General features: G+C 38.7%; 1 protein-coding gene across 2 annotated transcripts in view; it reads left to right on the top strand.

Annotated features, from left to right (window-relative positions):
* The first annotated feature begins 4,052 nt into the window (after positions 1–4,052).
* LOC131235045 (uncharacterized) overlaps positions 4,053–20,200 on the top strand; it is a 31,080-nt gene continuing 14,932 nt past the window's right edge. Inside the window, exons 1-5 of one of the 2 annotated variants that reach the window (XM_058232141.1) lie at positions 4,053–4,320; positions 5,276–5,414; positions 5,534–5,673; positions 6,573–6,641; positions 9,592–9,621. In XM_058232141.1, coding sequence (XP_058088124.1) covers positions 5,572–5,673; positions 6,573–6,641; positions 9,592–9,621 — 201 coding nt within the window. In that variant the 5' untranslated portion in view covers positions 4,053–4,320; positions 5,276–5,414; positions 5,534–5,571. The remainder of the gene's footprint in view (positions 4,321–5,275; positions 5,415–5,533; positions 5,674–6,572; positions 6,642–9,591; positions 9,622–20,200) is intronic. The other variant, XM_058232140.1, reaches the window with a different exon arrangement.

Here is a 20,200-nt window from a genome sequence, read left to right on the forward strand (position 1 = left end):
TGGCCCTTAACAATTCAAGTTTAGTCACTATTGTGTTTGTCTTTTTGATGAATAAATGCATTTCTTTTCTCACAATTCTGATTGGTCGATTGTCTCGCTGAATATTTCAATCAAGAAGATATCCCATTTTAATTGAGTCGGCCTTGCACATTTATCACAAAGGTGCTAATAATTTGACATTGTTGGCCCTAGATATGCTTCAGTTTGGTCGACCGCAGTCTCATGCCTCACACCCCTCATGCCGTTTTACTCCGTAGGTTGATTCATATGTACTCCAAGATCGATAATTTATCGTAGCTGAACCAACCTCTTAGGATTGATGATAGACATGTTAGTATCTATATTGAATGGAAACAAATCAATATCAAATAACTTTTTTAAAATATATATATATATAAATAAATAAAATCTCATCAACTATTTGTCAATATTATCTTAGATAACATTCCTAAAAATAATACATTTGTTAGTGGAATGTAACCAAGTTCCATACTATTTACATTAATTATCCATTTGTCGAAATGTTATGATTAGCCAGGATTTTGATAAATTTGGCAGCTAATATAATATCAAAGATTTTATCAGCATGAGAAATATCAAAAGTGTAGGACCTTTGAACTTTCTAATTAGTGGTTGTCACGGTCTCTGCTTTAAGGGGTAACATGTGAATGATTATCTAGTTATCATTTCAACCATTGCAACATTATGATCAGGGTCATGATAATATGTCAATGTTGATGAATTCATTTGCCCCATTGATTATCGTAAAAGTCTGTGAATTTAGCTCTGATAAACTTCTTTCAAAACTTGAATTCCAATCCATCTCAAGTCAAATTGAAAAATTTTGCTTCGGTCATAATCACTTATACATTAACTTTTTACTCTTTTAAATCGAGCAATGTAATTATTGACCAATTCCCCTAGTAATTGTAAAAAACGAGCAAAATTGTCCTTATAAAAGAACTAAGCATGGAAATTTTCTTTAAATTCTAGCCAACTTTGTATGGAATTTGGCAGCAGATTGGAATACCGAGAAAATGCTATCCTAGTGAGTGAATAACCAAATAATTATAATTTATAATACTCATTATTGGCCAAATTTCTACATTATATGGTGAATCAACATACGTGTTCCACGGTTGATTAACCCGTATCACCTACAAATAACATAAAACCAGGTCGATAATTCACTGACAATGGATATTGTCGATCAATCCAATCATAATATGTTGATGATAAGCAGGAGCAGTAGTTCGTCCGAGAACTTGGCCTGCCACTTCTTAAACTAGTTGAACGATTTGGTTAAGCTTAATATTGTCGTGGAGCAACTGGAGGTACTTCTGAGCCATCCTGTTATTGTTATTCATTATACAGTTAATTTTTATGTAAGCACCCCCCTCCCTCTCTCAGCGGAGCATCCCTTGATTCATAGCTTCATGCTATACATTTTTATTTCCACGTTCAGGACGTCTGAAAGCTACTAGTGGCGGTGAATTTCGTATGTCTTGGATATGAATATGTTTATGATGTATGAAAATTGCCAGTATTGGTGAATTTCACATATCCTGGATCGGACTGGGATAAGAATAGGTGGTGTGTTTCACTATATTGAAAGTGTTAATGGCATCAGTTGGACTGGTAGTACAGATGCCCAATTCCTAATAAAACTTGCATCGACATGTTGCTGAGGTCCAACAAGTGCTTTATCAGGGAATAAAGCCACCAAACGGTTCATGCTCATAGTGTGGCCAACCATCCACCCATTGAAAGTCTCGGTTTGAGCTCGCGATTGTTTTGCCTGAACTCACGATAGTTCTGCAATGTGCTGAATCCCATTTACATATCAACCATCATGGCTAACAGAATTTCAAGAGGTTTGACTCGAGATGTCGATGGTCTGTTAGGATTTGAAGGGTCAGACACCAGACTAGGCAGTGGATTTCCTTACTCAGGCACTTGTTGGACTTGCAACTACTTATCTTAAATAGGAGGCTCGTTAGTTATAATAGTGGCTATTGAAGTATTACGATCACTCATTCAGCTCATGATTCAAAGTGAATTTTGCACCGCCAAATATAATTGAGTCCTGTCAGGTGTGCTAAAAAAGGTTGGCTACTTGGTTTGTTTTTCATTATGCGGGCATGTTAGAGTTGATACAACGACTTGATCCAAACCAATTGACTTTGACCCTGAGCGTTAAAATAAGTAGTTACGTCTAATATGAATGCGTATGACCATATTATGAGAAGATCAGTCGCTTACTCAGCTACTCACAAAATTTGATAACGATCAGGTGATAATTGGATGGTGGAGTTCTTCATCTGAAGATGTGTTACTTTGTGCCTTTTATAATAAAGGACTTTCAAAATACTAATGAAAATCAAACAAAATGAAAAACTTACAATTGGTTACTAAGAGCAACTGCATGTATGTATCTTTTGAAATAACTGATTGATATTGGATAAATAGCACAAATCCAACGTATGAGTGTAGACTTGGATTACGACTAAAGATTATGACTAATAATCACTGCTACTCGTAGAATAAAATAAGATAAAATATAAATTGATAAATTGATTATCGTCGGTTGCTTTGTTTTGATTGTTAAGATGATGATTTTATTTTGTTGAATTCATCTATTATTTATAGATTTTTGTTGTAACTTAATTTTCCATATCATTCTTCCATTACTGCAACGGTTACAATAGTGCAAAAGCCTTTTCTCTCTAGATCATTCTTTTTGTACGTTTATTCTTCAAGACGATTCTACTTTTGAATGCTCACTGGCAAAACTTTATTGCCCTCGGTCGCCTTTTATATTTTAACATTTCGACATCGCTTCTTATATATCGACCATAACATTCCATCGACTATCCATTTACATGTAAAACCATATTTATGCCAGTTTTAATCGCACAAAAAAGCTCTAAATCCTTAAAGATATTTTTATTCATATCTTATTCTTTATATAATGCCACATGTTGCCCTCATATTAACTTTATCAGAACAGCTAGAAACTAGATACAACACCTCGAGTCATAACTCGATGAATAAATGAATAACATATAAAAATGACTAAAAGGATTTTATGTTGGCCATTTACATCCTTATCATTTATTGCTTGGTAGCCCACTTTAGCTTCTGATTGATGTTATTTCTGCCACAAGTTATATGAAGTAATCTCTCACTAGATGAACCACGTGGATATTACGAATACGATGGGGGGCTCAAAATTCGAGGTGTTGTATCTTACACACCATTCGTGACATGGTAAGGATGTGCGAGGCAGATTGCCAGTTACATGAAGTTAGATGGGGCCAAAGTGATGTTTGTGAGAAATCCATTCCATCCATTCACTTTGTTGTATCATACCATATAATAAAATGAGCAAAAAATGAGACAATCCAAAAATCAAGTGGGCCGTGCTACATTAAAAAGTGCGTTAGTAAGGTCATTTTTACTGAGATGAATTGAAGAATAAAAATATTTGCATGATCCGAAGCTTCCGTGACCTTGAATATTTTAATGTAGTTGAATCTTCACTGTTTCGTGTGGTGTGGTACATATACCTAACTTTTGTTTTCATGTCATAATATGACACGGAGAAATGGATGGAGTCGATTCTCACTCTCACAAGCGTCAACCTTGCTCTAAGCGTACTTACTAAACTCTTTGGATCCAGTGTCATCTATCTATATATTCTATCCACTCCGTCCATCCATTTTACCAGGGATTTTTAGGGCTGTACCCTAAAATGTAAAGCATATCCAAAGCTCAAGTGGACCACGCCCATCGAAAATTTATCGGGCACAACATAAGCTTTGGAGCAATATGATATTTGTTTTTTTCCTATGCCTATGTCTGTGTGATCTCATGAACAAGTTGGACGACAAATAAACACAACTGTGGCCCTAGGAAGTTTTCAACGGTGGAAATTTCTCGTGGTATGGTCCACTTTGGGTCGTTTGGCACATTTGATTGGAGGGGATTGCGGAGGGTTTAAATCCCCTCGGTTGTTTGGCAGCATATCAGTACTTTAATCGGTACGCAATCCATTTTCGTCGCAGACAATCCGCGCTCCTTTTGCAGGGTCAAGATGCGATTCACGTGTGACATGTTGGCGGGAATGAAAATAGTTGAATGAAAACTCCCCTGTTTCTCTCTTCCCCCAAAGCCTTCTCCAAAGTCCAAACAAGACGCTGTTGCCTCTTCCTCCCAAACCCACCATCGATCACCACACACTCTCTCTCCACATATAGGCCGTACGGACCAGCTCTTGAAATTTTTTAAAGGGGAAGAAGAAGAAGAGAGATTGCAGAGGTATGATTTTTAACTTATTTCGTGTTTTTTTTTTTTTCTTGAACTTCCTTACCATTGATGTGGTCTGGCCCAATTATGATGGCTTTTTAAAATTACTTGATCCTGTTTCAGCCATCCAGACCGTTGAAATGGCCGGCCTCACAGTAGACAGACCGTCTATCCGTTAGGCTCCACTATCATCAGCCCTAAAATGTTTTTCTGTTCATCTCAGCCATCCAATCCGTTGATGTGGTTGGCCACACCATGGGCATACTGTTCATCTGTGGGGCCACTGTTGGCAGTTGCATTATTATTTTCTTCTTCTTTGTAAATCGTTTGGCTCATTTCAGCCGAAATCGGATTGCGTACTGAGTTACTCAGTAGTCTCTTATCGTACTGAGTAAACTCTGTTGGGCCCACCATGAATGTACGCGGTTTATCCACACCGTCCATCCGTTTTCTCATCTCATTTAACGGGTTGAGACCAAAATTGAAGCATATCCAAAGCTGAAGTCGACCATACCACAGGAAACAGTGGGAATAATGATTTCCACTGTTGAAACATTGCTAGGCCCCGCAGTGATGTTTATTTGTCATCCAACCTGTTCATAAGATCACAAAAACACTGGATGGAAGAGAAAACATAAATATAACCTTGATCCAAAACTTCTGTGGCCCTCAAGAATTTTTCAATGGTAGACGTTCAATTCACACTGTTTCCCATGGTGTGTTCCATTTGAGTTTTTGATATGCTTTATTTTTGGGCTTAGGCACTAAAATTATATGATAAAATGGATAGAATGAGTGGATAAAATATATAAATCATGGTGGACCCCACAGAGTTTATTCAGTACGCTCAGCCTACTGAGTTACTCACTACACAATCTGCTTCCATTTGAGCCATCCAGGAGTTTCACTTTGTCGGCCCCACAGTGGACAGACCGTGCCTTACTAGTTGAACTGTATGGCTGATTAGATCATGCACACATGCCATATTGACTTGCATGGAGAGAGCAAGGTTCAGAATTGCAACGTCTCCAGTAGCTTGTTTAGTGCTCGGAGAAAATAAGCTATATCAGTGGCCAAAGAGTTTCAATAGCCAGGTTTCAAAGTTGGTAGGCAACACACATTGAAGCTTCTGACTACTATGTTAATACCATTTCTTTCTTATATTATTCTAAAAAAGATTCATTTTCTTGCATTTCTTAATACCCTGTTGTGACCAATTTGTTAGGTGGGCACCACTTGGAACCTTTTGACTGTGCTTTATAGATGGAGAATACAACTCATCCTCCCTCTGGCTTTCGACATTCAAATCTAAAGAAGTCGTTTAAGCGGGGTATCCTTTCTCTTTTAACGGCATGCTCTAAAGAGGTATGTATTACATATCTTCTGCCCCTATCCTATATCAAATATAAATTACTCAGCACTTCTATTTTGTTAATTCCACTATCCATGCTAACCTAAAATATTTCTTGGTTAGCCCGAATTTGTCTTGGACAAAATACTGTTGACATGTTTCCCCAAAATGCTTTATAACTCACAACTTTGTTACAATCCTGTATGATACAGGGATAAAATGTTTCATTTGGCATTTGCATTGTAATTGTATGAGGATGGTTGTGTAAAACTTCCAAACAGGGGGGGCTTAACAATGAGAATGAGTTATTATAGACAAGGGACTGACGGGAACAAGTGATTTTTGAAGAGCTATGAGCTAAGACTCGTAGTCCATGGGATGAACATTAGTTGACGAAGGTTCTACATGGAAAGAGAGAGGATCGAGCCAAGGGACCTAGAAAATAGTGGCCTGTGACGATCACCCCAATAATGAGTTATTATTAACAATGAGTTATTATAGACAAGGGACTGACGGGAACAAGTGATTTTTGAAGAGCTATGAGCTAAAACTTGTAGTCCATGGGATGAACAATAGTTGATGAAGGTTCTACATGGAAAGAGAGAGGATCGAGCCAATGAGTTATGGCTCTTGGTTAGTTACTTGTACCCTATATGTTTTTATTTTGTTCAATGGGGAGATGGGGACGGATTCTGGCTGTTTTAATTTTCATTTGCTTTTAGTAGCTTATTGAAATACTATTGTCATTGATAAAAATAATGCTTATCGAGGCCAATCACACCTTGAATCTATTTTAGGCTGAATGTATTTTATTACAGCACGTGGGACTAGCTTTGATAACTACAATCTTCCATTGGCGCAATTCATTCTCTCATACCATAAGCTGTCATTTGTCTTTTTTATGTACCTGTAGGAGTTCAACAAAGCATTTTCAACATTCAACTCTGCTGAGCAAGAAGGTCTTCATCGGCTATTTATTCAGGTAGGCCTCTCTTCTTTCTTTAGTCATTGATTTTCTGATAGAAAATGAATCCATATGTTTTCAATCGTCCTTTTTTAACAGGTAATCTGGATTTTATTGAAAGACCAAACTAGAATACAAAATGAGTAAACCTAAACTGGAACAAAATAGGGGTATCGACAGAAACAGAAATCGATGAATATACAATGAAATAAAACTAGAAACAGGAACCTGCTTCATGCATATCTCCTGTTTATAACAAAGAGACTGGACTTTGAAACTCCTGCTTTTGTGAGCTTGTCTGCAGCACTATTAGTCTCTCTTATGGCATGTGAAAAAGACATAGGCTAATTGCTACTGATATCTTAAGCTTCTTCAATGAGATCTGCGATCCTCCAGTGATAGAGACCTCGAGTTGACATAGGAGATTGCATTGCCGGGAGTCTCCATTAATAATTGCTGGGAGAAAATTCAGGTCAACTGATGCATTTACTACTTCCCACAGTGACAAATCTCACTCTTGGCATGGAAATTCTCGGGAGATTTTCAAAGTTTTGAGGATTTTCTTGGAATATTATTGGGGAAATCTTGTTGAAAATGAAAATATTTAAAAATATTTATTTTAAATTAATAAATAAATTTAAAATTTAAATATATTTATATAGCCAATTCCGTGATATTTTTAATAGTATTTTGAGTTAAATGTTGCGATAAAAACGCAACTTTTAAAATGTTCCAAGATTTTGAAAATCTCATGATAACATCGCTATTAATTTCTTCTAGTGTATTTTTCACGATGTTATCATGATATTTTCAAAATCTTGGCTTGTCACACTGTTGCTGCTTCAGCCACACTGCAATCATTTATACATAGGACCTAAGAATTCAGTTAGTAACCAAACCAGTATAATCGCAAACTATACCGCCCAACCTGCAAAATTGGGATTGCCGTAGAAACACCAGTAGAAGGTGATCTTGAAGCTGCCACCAGGTGAGGGCTTCCAATTACAAGTAACAAAGCTGATGTGCCTGCTGCTGCAGCTTATTATCTCCTCCAAAATCTGTCATTGAATAAGGTGTCATCAGTGAATTGAATGCAACTGACTCTAATAATTCCATCAGCAATTAGCATACCTTTGATGATGCTGGAAGAGACAACGTGCAACAGAATTCTAGAGAGAATTTGCTATGATGGCAAAGAGCAGCAGGGACAAATCTCCTTGACAAATGCTCTACTTAGCTGAAAAGAAACCATTAGAGTACCCATTAATAAGAATTGAAAGCCAGGGATACCAAAACCCATATGGCCCAATAAATAAAGGAGAAAATTCCAGTTGATGCAATTATCGGCATGGATTAAATATCTATATCATATTGGTTGATATAGGCATATGGTATCTGTATTGGCTCAATTTGATATGCGATGTGGGGCTGTATCGCCACAGTTAGAAAAGAGCCCATCGGCCAATACCGCCTGATACGACCTTAAAGGTCCAAATTTGATTTTTTTATTTTCTTCATATCTTCTAAAAAAATTCTCTTCAATTTTCATTTGAATCATGGAGGAAGTAAGCTTAGAAAATCATTTTTGACGAGGTCTAGGCCTATTTTAGGGATCATAACAAAAGATTTTAATGCGATTTGATGAATTGAAGGGGAATGGACTATTATGGGAAAAATCTGACAAAAGAAGTAAACCATCAGCTTTTTCTGTGTTTAATATTGTCTTTATTTTATTTCAATGTAATGGGCCCTAATTCACCAAGTCATGCTTGGTTTGCGTTCAATCATGGCCCATTTGGTTGGCTTTCAACAAGTCAAGTCAACAAACAACATTCTTATCAAAGAAAGGCCAAATACACCATTATATACATGTCCGAAATATGAAAAAGAATGATAGTTTCTTGAATATCTCATTTTCCCCTTTTGTCTGATATGTTTCCTTAATTCTTTGGGTTAAAAAATAATTCAACTGATATAGGCTGATACGGCCAATACGATATGCGATGCCTGCATTTTATTTTATTTTGGTTGGCCTGATATGCCCTCCTATACTGATATTCAGAACCATACTCATAGACCTTTACATGATCTGCTTTGAACAACAAACTAGAAGAAGTCTTCTTGTGATAGTGATCAATCAACTTGTTGGCAAAAGAGTGGACTGTCCAACATATTTACCATGAAGATATGCAATCTGGGAAGTTGAAATGACCCTATTAATAACTTTGCACATCCTTTTGGCCAGAGCTTGTGCAATAATATTGTACAGGCTGCGGATTAAAATAATCGGCCCGAAGTCTGATGTAGTCTTTGCCCCATCAACCTTTGGAATTGGAACTCCCATGGATGTGTAAGTGAAAGCATGACCAGGGGATTCTGCAAACACCTTGATGAGATCATCCTAAATAATCAGCCAACAGGGTTGATAAAAAGCCATCAGAAAACCATCAGGGACAGGAGCCTGATCTCCTTCAGCATTAAACACCACCTCTTTAACTTCTTCCAGATTGAAACGTACTTCAAAATTAGCAACTTGTGACTCATTACCTCGAATACCTATCTCAGCTTATCAAATTCACACTGAAACCTCCTCTGCCCCATTACACAGTAAATTTATTGGATTAATTTCTTTTAGAAATTTTACGCTAAAGTACAGATTACAGTTGCCCATTTGTGCTTTACTTGTCCTTCATTCCTTATATTTGAGTAGATTTGACTGTAGATGATATTTATCAATCTTGATAGTTGGGACCCATGTGATCAGGTGAAGTCAACTTGTTCCTGATTTACAAGGAGATGTGGCGTTTTTTGTTTTTAAATTCTGATTATTCAATATGATCTTAATTTTTGTTTTGGGTAGTTAATCTGAAAGAATTCACTTGACACATCACTTCCAATTTTTATCTATTATCTTCAGTTTTTCTTTAGTACTGAGCCAAAGCTTCAAGTTTGTTCTCGTATGTTTCAGGTCATCACTTCTCTGCATGATAATATCGAGGTACACATCTCAATTCTCGATAATAACCGCTCATTTAAAATTCTTATTCTAAGAAAGTTCATTTAATAGCTCTATAATTGTGTGGACTGTCATTTTCCACGGATCATCTTATCATTAATTTTCAAAGTCCCCTATCATCGACTCATGCCATAGTTTTCATCTTCAGTTCGGTATGTGCTTTCTCATACTGACACTGGGATGTGATTCATGTAGTTGGAAGAAGCTTACTGAAATTGGCTTCAGTATTTCAAATTCTTAAGCTTTTTTGTTTGGACCTCTAGTGAGTTATGTTCTAGTAGCTGATGTGCTGACAACTTGAGCATCCAGTGCTTGCACATGAAATTATGAATTATGACATTGCAAGTGCCGTGTTAAAAGTTTATTTGCTGGTATGTCCCAAAACCACTTGAGCTAATTTAGGGCCTGTGGAAATATGAATTATGCCATTGCAAAAGTGGATTTCCTGCAATTTTGTTAGTCAATGCTGAAAACCATTCAGATTGGTTTTTGTCAAGTGGGCTTTTTAGCGCTTATGTTGTTGAGCAGGGGATCAGATGATGGTTCGTGGAAGTGCATCTAAACACAAACAAACTAGGGTTTGGCTTAAAATGGCACTTTGGTGTCAAACGCCCCTTTTGAGGATGTGTACAAACAGGCCTTAAACCTCCATTGCCAATGCAATAACAGTTTTTACACCTCCATTTTTCAACTCATGTTTTCTGACAAGACCTCAAACAAGTTTTAAGGAAATCATAATTTATAATAAAACAATTTATTGACTTCAAACGTATGTGGAGGTGAGCAATTTCCAATTCAATTAAGTGACCAGTTGCACTTGACCATCAAGCGACATTCAAAGAATCACCTTTAGGGGTTGCTTAGATAGGGGTAATTCAAATGGTCAAGTATTCTGATTCCCACTACCCTTGCAATTATTTTGATGTTTGGAGGATGACGAGCATTGAAAATCCCAAGAATTTAAATACCCACTGGGAATTGCGGTGCCCAAAAATGGTTACTAGATTTCTGAAAGATGATGGAATTTTGCTCCAACACTCATCAAGGATTCCCCAAATCTTGCCATAGGGTCATTGGACCAAATTGATTTTTTAAGAGGGATGGACAATGAAAGGTGTGGGGCCCACATGATGGAGAGTTTTAATCAATGATGCCACAACTTCTAGTATTGACAATATGGATCATCCATTTTCATTCCCATTGATTGGAAGGCCAGGATCATCCATCCAAAGTGATTTTCTGAGAGCGGGCAATGACCATTCATTTTCTTAGGCATTGATTGATGTTAGGATCGTCTAAACAAACTGATTTTTTTTCGAGGGATGGGCGATCATGGGTGGACCCACATGATGGATGTCAAAGATCAATGATCGGAACATTTGTAGCATGATCAATATGGACTGTCAATTTCCTAGGCATTGATTGGTTGGAAGATTAGGATCATTTAACCAAAGCGGTTTTTTGAAAGGGATGAGCAATCAAGGGTGGGACCAATGTGATGGATGGTCTAGGTTAATGGTCGGCCCATCTATAGTATGAATGTATGATTAATATGGACCATTCATTTTCTTAGACATTGATTGGAGGCTAGGTTCATCCAAACAAAGTGTTTTTTGAGAGCAATGCGCAATCAAGGGTGGACCCACATGATAGATGTCAAAGATCAATGATCGGAACATTTGTAGCATGATCAGTATGGACCGTCAATTTCCTAGGAATTGATTGGAAGGTTAGGATCATTTAGCTCAAGCGGTTTTCTGAGAGGGATGGGCAATCAAGGGTGGAACCTATGTGATGGATGGTTTAGATCAATGGTTGAACCATTTGTATTTTGATCAATATGGACCATCGACATAAGCATTGAACGCATGGTTAGACTTGTTCGTTGTGATCAACGTATTTAATAGACCATTAGATAGCCATTGATTGTAGTAAAACTTAAGTTGTGGTCCATTACATAGTCCGTGTGGGAGTTTTGTGCATGCATTGCTGAACCTATTTGATGGATTGTTTAGATCAATGATTGTACCTTTTGTATTCTGATCAATATGGACCATCGACATAAGCATTGAACACATGGTCAAACTTGTTGACTGTGATCAACCTATGTAAAAGACCATTAGATGGCCCTTGATTGCTGTAAACTTAATTAATGGTCCATTACCTAGTCCATGTGGGAGTTTTGTGCGTGCATTGCCGATCCCAAGCTTGGATAAAGGAGGGCTGTGTTAGGTGGGTAGCTGGCGTCAAACTTTTTCCATTACTTTCATCATGGATCCAAACAACATGACATTTCAAACTCACGCTAGATTGTTCCTTGTAAGTGATGTGCTATATTGGAACCTGGATGTAATCAGAAATGGGTAAGGATTGGCTAAGGCATCCCCCTAGAAGCAATGTGATGCTACAAAGCTTGGTTGCTGTGAGAAGTAGGCAAGGGTTCTTGCACTACTTCAGACGCGCATGGGTAAATAAGTTAGTTTAAGAGAGTTGGATTCGTCTTGCCACTTAGAATATTGGAACATTGACAAGAGTATGGAGGTAGTAGTTACACAAAAATGGAGTGTTAGCATAACTTGCATTTAGGTGACCAAGTGGAAATGGGCAAAAACAAGAGAAATTGATGGATATAAACTTCGGTATATAGGAAAGGACAATAATAGAAATAGGTCAGGGATGGTGGTAGACGGATTTAATGGATAGTGTAGATGTTAAAAGAGGAAGTGATAGGATTCGATAAATAAAACTTGTGTTAGGAGAGGATATGATCAATGTTATTAGTGCATGTACTGTAGGTAGGGTTAGAGGATAGAATCAATAGACACTTTCATCTGGCTATGAATGGACCAATGCAAGGAATTTTGAACGGAGAGAGGATATTTGTAGGAGGAGGCTTAAATGCTCATGTAGGAAAAGGAGTAGAGGGTATGTGATGCAGGACAGATGATCTAACTTAAGATGAAGCAATAAAATCAAATAATGGATTAATTAGAGAATAAAACTAATCTACCTCAAATTTCAAGAATTCTAGTATCAAATATGCTCAAGTTCAAACCAAACAATAATCCCACAATGAGATCTTTAGAAGATACTATTCAATTAGGACGTATGGAAGGTAGAACTTCCATCTAGCATAGGGATTAATCCTAATTCAAAGGGGATCACTTGTCGTAGTAAGGTTTGGTAGATTACGATTAATTTAGGAACTAGGAAATTGGGAATTGGATTAGGTTTTGGGATTAGGTAAGCTAGGATTTGGGAATCTAGGTTCTAGGTTAGGGTTTTAGGCTTAGGGCTGATCGTATGGATGGCCATACGGTCAAATCCGTACGGTCAAGGGTGGGCATCCTTTCGATTGTACAATTAGGGTAGGTTTAAGTGAGTTTTATAGATGATGGGGAGGGGTTTTGAGGGAACCAAAAGGAAAACAAAGGAATATAGAGAAATAGAGAGAGATTGAGAGAAGTAGAGAGAGAAATAAAGAGAAAGGTGAAGATAATACCTTGAAAAAAGAGAATAAGAGAGAGATAAGATGGAATCACTCCATGACTTCACCTCACTCCAATCACAGGAGGTTTTCTTTGCTCAAGCAAAGGAGATTATACATATACATACATATATATATATATATATTCAGTGCATAATAATCGTAGGCCATTCACACACCCAAGCTTTTATAGTCTATTTGGGGTGTTTTGACAAAAACACCTGTAGTGCTAAAAAATGTCCAAAATTCCCCCTCATTTCAATTAAAACATAAAATAAACTAAAATTCCTAAAATAAATAAACAAAACAACTAAACTAAGCCATCTAGTGACTCCGTCATGTCCAATGGTCCACGATCAAGATGGTCCACAATCACGATCCAATGGTCTAACAAGTGTATTCAATGAATCCAACTATCTAGATGCATCAAATCAGCTCCTTCGTGCAACTCACATACATTTTCTCATTACGGGGCCTTCAAAGATGCATAAACATGCATGTGGGGTCTTCCAACACGATTGCGTACTTGATCCGGACCCCATATAATGATCATTTAAACATAGTGATGCTGGAACTGGGCTAAAGCTCTCCTACTCTAGTATACTTTGAATGGTGCTCGGATATCCTCATCAACTGCCCTCGGTTGAGAAGTGTTCTCCTTTGGCGAAATAAAACTTCGATAATGCTCTAGGAGATTTAGGTCTAGCCTCTGAAGGTTAGTCTCTGTAATCCACATACTGTCTGACACTAGCCTGTTCTTCCACTTAATGAGATATTTCTGATAACCTCCTTGTCTAGTAGAAATCACTTGTTCATCCAAGATACCCTCTATCTCTTCTCTTATGGTAGGTAGGGATGGTAAAGTAGGCAAAGGCTGGGAAAAATGGTTTGGCAAGGGCCATGGGTTGTGGGGCAAATCGGGAAGGTTGGTAGCACCACCATCCGCGTCAATGTGAGGGTCGGAATAAAGACTATCAGGTGAAACCGCTGGACCCTTAAAAGGCACAAGATCTTCCACATTGAATGTAGAACTAATGCCCATATCAGGTGGAAGATCTACAACGTACGCATTGGGGCCCAATCTTTTCAATATCTTATAAGGTCCTGCACTACCAGCTTGTAATTTCTTTACGACGCCTTGCAGAAACTGTTATGGCCTTATTACCATCACATAATCTCCTATCTGAGATTCTTTAAACCTGTGATGAGAGTCAACAAATCATTGCTCACATTTATTCGTTTCTTGATTTCAGCATGCAAATCATGAATATGTCATGCAAATGCATCCGCGGACTCAGATGGTCTAGGGAAGACTGACATGGGAATGAGATCTATAGGCTTCATAGGCTTGTAACCATGCACCACTTCAAAAGGACTCATCCCTACGATCTATTGACTGAACTATTATATGTAAACTCTGCGACTGGTAGAACTAAATCCCAAGTTCTAATATGGTCACCCACAAGACATCGTAATAGGTTACCCAAACTTCGGTTGACCACTTCTGTTTGACTATCAGTTTGAGGATGGTATGCAGATGAGAATTGAAGTCTCGTACCCGTCATATGCTAAAGTGTCTTCCAAAAATAACTCATGAATCTCACATCACTATTAGACACAATGGTTTTTGGCAAGTCATGTAGCCGAACTACCTCTCCAAAGAAAAGCTTGGCAATGTTGGAGGCATAGGACGTTTTGGAACATGGGAGAGAATGGGTCATTTTCGAGAAACGGTCCACCACCACAAAGATGGAATCATGCTTTTTGATCGTCTTGGGTCGCCCAAGCGCGGAATCCATACTAATATCTTGCTGTGGAGCATGTGACACTGATAAAGGTGTATAAAATCCAGTGTTATGCCTTTTTTGCTTTGTGAGTTGACAAGTCCTACATTGCTCGATGATTTCAGCCACTTCTCGCTCAAGGTTGGCCAATAAAACCTATTCTCGACAAGGGCAATAGTATTGTCTCTATCGAAATGACTGACAACTACTCCAGCATGAAGTTCCCAAATTAGGAAATCCCGAAGGGAGGTGTGTGGAATGCAGGGTCTGTTGCCTTTAAATAAAAACTCATCGATAAGGACAAACCCATTATCACTCCTCGACTGGTCATCCAAAAGTGATGTGTACACTTTCCCAAAATTTGGGCACGCAAAATACTCTCATTTCAATTGTTTAAACCCAGTGACTTCCATGCTCATGGATTGGAGTAACGCCACTCGACTACTAGGGCATCAATAGGTTTGTTCTCGACCTCGGCCTTGTGTTTCAGAATAAAGGTGTACTCCTGGAGAAACTCAACACACTTGGCATGGCTTGGGTTTAATTTCTCTTGGGAGTTGAGGAATTGCAAAGTCTCGTGGTCGGAAAACAAAACGAACTCTTGCGGTAGTAGGTAATGTCGCCATTGTTGCAAGGATTGGACTACCGCGTAAAATTCCTTGTCATAGGTAGAGTATCGTTGCTTCACTTCATTCAACTTCTCGTTGAAATAGGCAACATGGTGCCCTTCCTGGCTAAGCACTTTACTTATGCTTACACTAGATGCATCACATGCAACCTTGAAGACTTTAGAAACGTCAGGAAGGCAAATGACAAGAGCCTTAATCATCTTGCCTTTAATTTCTTTGAACACTTTGGAGGCTGCATCAGTCCATTTGAACTCTCCCTTTTTAATGCAATCCGTGATGGGAGCCATAATAGAAATAAAGCCTCAAATGAATTGCATATAAAAGGTAGTTAAATCGTGGAAACTAAGCACCTCACGAATGTTCCGTGGTTCAAGCCAACTTACTATGGCCTTAACTTTCTCGGGATCTGCAGACATGCCCGTAGATGAAACAATGAACCCTAAGAAGATAACTTTGTTAGATATGAAAGAACACTTCTTTAGGTTGGCATACAACTTCTGTCCTAAGGACCCTGCAAACTTGCCTTAAATGGTGGAGATGTTGTTCCTTAGAGGTAATATAAATGAGGATGTTGCCAAAATAAAGTACCAGGAACTTACCCTTAAAGGGCCTCATCTCTTGGGTTATCACTCTTATGAATGTCTTACCCATAAAGGGCCTCAACACCTGGGTCATCACTCTCATGAATGTACTTGGAGCGTTAGTCAATCCAAAACGCATGACTAACCATGTGTATAGCTTGTCCTCGTCTTGTAGGCTGTTTTTCATTCATCTTGTGGGCGAATACGTATTTGATGATACTCACTTTTGAGGTCAATCTTGGAAGAGATCGTGGCATTGTCCATCATATCCAATATGTCATCAAAACGCGGTATAGGAAACCGCTATTTGACTGTGATCTTGTTGATGGCCCGACTGTCCATGCGCATGCGCCAAGTGCCATCTTTCTTAGGCGCGAGGAGGGCTGACAAGGCATATGGACTTAAAACTCTCATGAATGAACCATTTTTTAAGAAGCTCATCCACTTGCCTCTTCAACTCCGCATGCTTTGTAGGGTTCATTCGGCAGTGAGGAAGGTTTGTTAGAGTCGACCTAAGGACAAGATCTATGACATGTTGAATGTACTGCATGGGTGGAAGTTCATCGGGTAGGTCTCTAGGGAAAACATTGCTAAATTCCTCCAACACCAGATTCACTTCAGGTGGCAACTCTACGCTAATCTCGGATGTAACCTCTCTTGCCATGAGGGCATACACCATCGAATCAGCCTTAGTGTCATTTTCAAACTGTTAGGTGTTTATTATGTGGAGAGATTTAAGATGAGACTTCCTCATATCTTTTGGGTTACCCTTCTTGATGTTCTCCTTCTCTAGGGTGCTTTTGGGCGGAAGAGGATTTATCTTATTCTCTTTCCTTCACACATAAATGAACACGTATTCGAAAGGCCGAGTAGTGTCACATCTCGGTCATACAGCCAATGTTTGCCCAAAATGATGTGGCCTATGTCCATAGGCTTTTAGGAAGCAAACTGAATGGGAATAAGAAATCGTTGAGAAACCGGTATCGAGGACGCATCTACGTAAGAAACTTGATAGGGCTGAGGGTAAGGGACGGGTTTCAAAACCAAATGAGATATAGTGCTAGTGGAAACCACATTGGTGCAACCACTACTATCAATTATTAGCTTGCAGTTTTTGTCACCACACTTGACATAAGTATGGAAAATTGAATTCCTGCTCTAGTCATCACTCTTTTTGGCCTGGGCTAAGGCACAATTGCAAGTGGTACAGTCTCAACTCCATCTCGTTCCTCATGAGAAACAATTTTGAGTTGATATTTTTTTTCTTCGCAACCGCCCTGATCATCCACTTCCTCATCAATTTCGCCAATCATGAAGGCCTTATTTTGTTCTTTTGTGAGGCATTAGTGTGCAAAATGATCATATCCTTGACAGTTGTAACATCGCATTTGCTCACCTGCCCTTGAGTTGATTCCAGCTAGACCTTTGCCCTTCACAGTCCTATTGTTGAATTGGGTATCAGCAGGGGCTTTGGATTGATTCCCAAAATTAGGCTCAGCTCCTTAGGGAGTGGCCCTAACATTGGATTCACGAGAGTTGAATCGCCTCATGAATTGCGGTTTAAGATACTGCTCAAGTTCTTGCACCTCTTGGTAGGCATGCTCTAGAGTGTTGACGTCATGAGGAATGAGCTCACTCTAAAGCTCGGGTCGGGGGTCCATCTTGAAATGAGAAAGGGTCACTAACAGGTCCTCCTCGATGTTACAATGCATCATATATTCATCAAACTTGGCAACGCGATCAGCCACAGATATTGATCCCTACCGAAGGGATTGCCACTGATCCAAAAGCTTCTGGCGGTAAGAGAGATGAAGATACTCTTCCTTCTAGGTCTCTTTTATCTTGACCCACTGTGTGACCAGGTCATCTTCAGTCCTCTCCATCTTCCTCTTGACATTTGTCTAAAACAACTTGGCTTGGCCCACCAACTTCATCTTGGCGAATTTCACTCGATGGCGATCAGACATATCGTACCACTCAAAAATAATGGTCCATGTCTATAAGCCAGTCGAGGAAGGCCATGGGGTCTAAGCAACCGTCATAACTTGGATCCTCAACTTTCACGCTTTTCATTACTTGCTCATAGGAATCATGTTGGTCTTGATACTCTCCTAGGGGTGGTTGGGTACGCACTCCACCACGACCATTACCTTGGCCATGATTTCGTCCACGTCCTTTAACTTGATCTCCCACTTGAGATTGACCATCTTCCCCATCATTGGGGTTTACTAGGAGGGAGGTTTCCAACTGGGTCATGCGAGTATTAGTCTCATTCCTGAGGGTTGCTGGTTGGTTATTGGTGGTTCTATTTTGGGTCTCAATTGCTGTGAGACGGTTATTGATGGCATTGATAGCCTCGGCAAGCTGTTTCGAATTCATTGTGTGGTGTAGACCAAAACTATGTCCAGTACAAGTGGGCATAAACCGGGGATCTAATGAAGAACTTAAGAACTAAAGACTCCAGATGCAATGTGATGAAAATGGAAGGACTGCTAACCCTAGACATAACAATATGAAAAACCTACTCTAAATGCAAAATGAGAGTCCTATGCTAATTTGAGGATCATACTAAACCTTATGCTAAGCCTAGGTTCTATCACCAAAATTTGATGTAGGATTGATGAGCTAACTCAAAATAAAGCAATAAAATCAAATAATGGATTAATTAGAGAATTCAAGGCACAAACTAAAACTAATCTACCACAAATTTGAAGAATTCAAGTATCAAATATGCTCAAGTTCAAACCAAACAATAATCCCGCAATGAGATCTTTAGAAGATATTATTCAATTAGGATGTATGGAAGGTAGAACTTTCATATAGCATAAGGATTAATCCTAATTCAAAGGGGATCACTTGTCCTAGTAGCATTTGGTAGATTAGGATTAATTTAGGAACTAGGAAATTGGGAATTGGATTAGGGTTTTGGGATTAGTTAAGCTAGGGTTTTGGGAATCTAGGTTGTAGGTTAGGGTTTTAGGCTTAGGGTTATGGTTTTAAGGGGAAAGGATGAAGGATCAAAGAGGGAGAGAAAGGGGGAATGGGTTGGCCGTACGGTCACGTCCGTGGGGTCAAGGGTGGGGATTCATACGATTGTACAGTTAGGATAGGTTTAGGTTTATGTGGGTTTTGGAGATGAGGGAAACAAATGGAAAATAAAGGAATAGAGAGAGATTGAGAGAGATTGAGAGAAGGAGAGAGAGAGAGAAACGAAGAGAAAAGTGAAGATAATACCTTGAAAGAAGATAATAAGAGAGAGATAAGTTGGAATCGCTCCATGGCTTCACACCACTCCAATCACATGAGGTTTTTTTTTTTTTGCTCACACAAAAGGGTAGGGTTTTTTTTTTTTATAAAAATAATTATTCAATGCATAATAATTGTAGGGCATTCACACGCCCAAGCCTTTATAATCTATTTGGGGTGTTTTGACAAAAACACCCTTCGTGCTAAGAAATGTCCAAAATACCCTCTTATTTCAATTAAAACATAAAACAAACTAAAATTCCTAAAATAAATAAACAAAACAACTAAATTAAGCCATCCAATGACTCTATCGTGTCCAATGGCCCACAATCAGGATGATCCCATGACCAAGATGGTCCTCTGTCACGATCCAATGGTCCAACCAATGTATCCAATGAATCCAATGGTGTAGATGTGTCAAATCCGCTACTATGTGCAACCCACATGCATCTTCCTAGTGTGGGGCCTTCAAAGATGCATAAACATGCATGTGGTCTTACAACATGGCTACGTACTCGATCCATACCCCATATAATGATCATCCAACCGTAGAGATGTTAGAACTGGGGCCAAAGCTCTCCTCCTCTGGTATGCTTTGAATGGTGCTCGGATATCCTCATCAATATGATGAGGGAGGCTATTATTGATTATGCCATGAGATACGATCTAGCTTTAGTAAACACATACTTTAAAAAGAAAGATGAACATTTAGTAACTTTCAAAAGTGGAATATATACATGCTAAATAGATTTCTTTCTAATTAGGAAGACAAAACATTCAATACGTAAAGGATTAAGGTTATTTAAGGTTAGACTTTGACTCCACAACATATAT

Source organism: Magnolia sinica, chromosome 19 (assembly GCF_029962835.1).
Source record: "Magnolia sinica isolate HGM2019 chromosome 19, MsV1, whole genome shotgun sequence".
Lineage (NCBI taxonomy): Eukaryota > Viridiplantae > Streptophyta > Magnoliopsida > Magnoliales > Magnoliaceae > Magnolia > Magnolia sinica.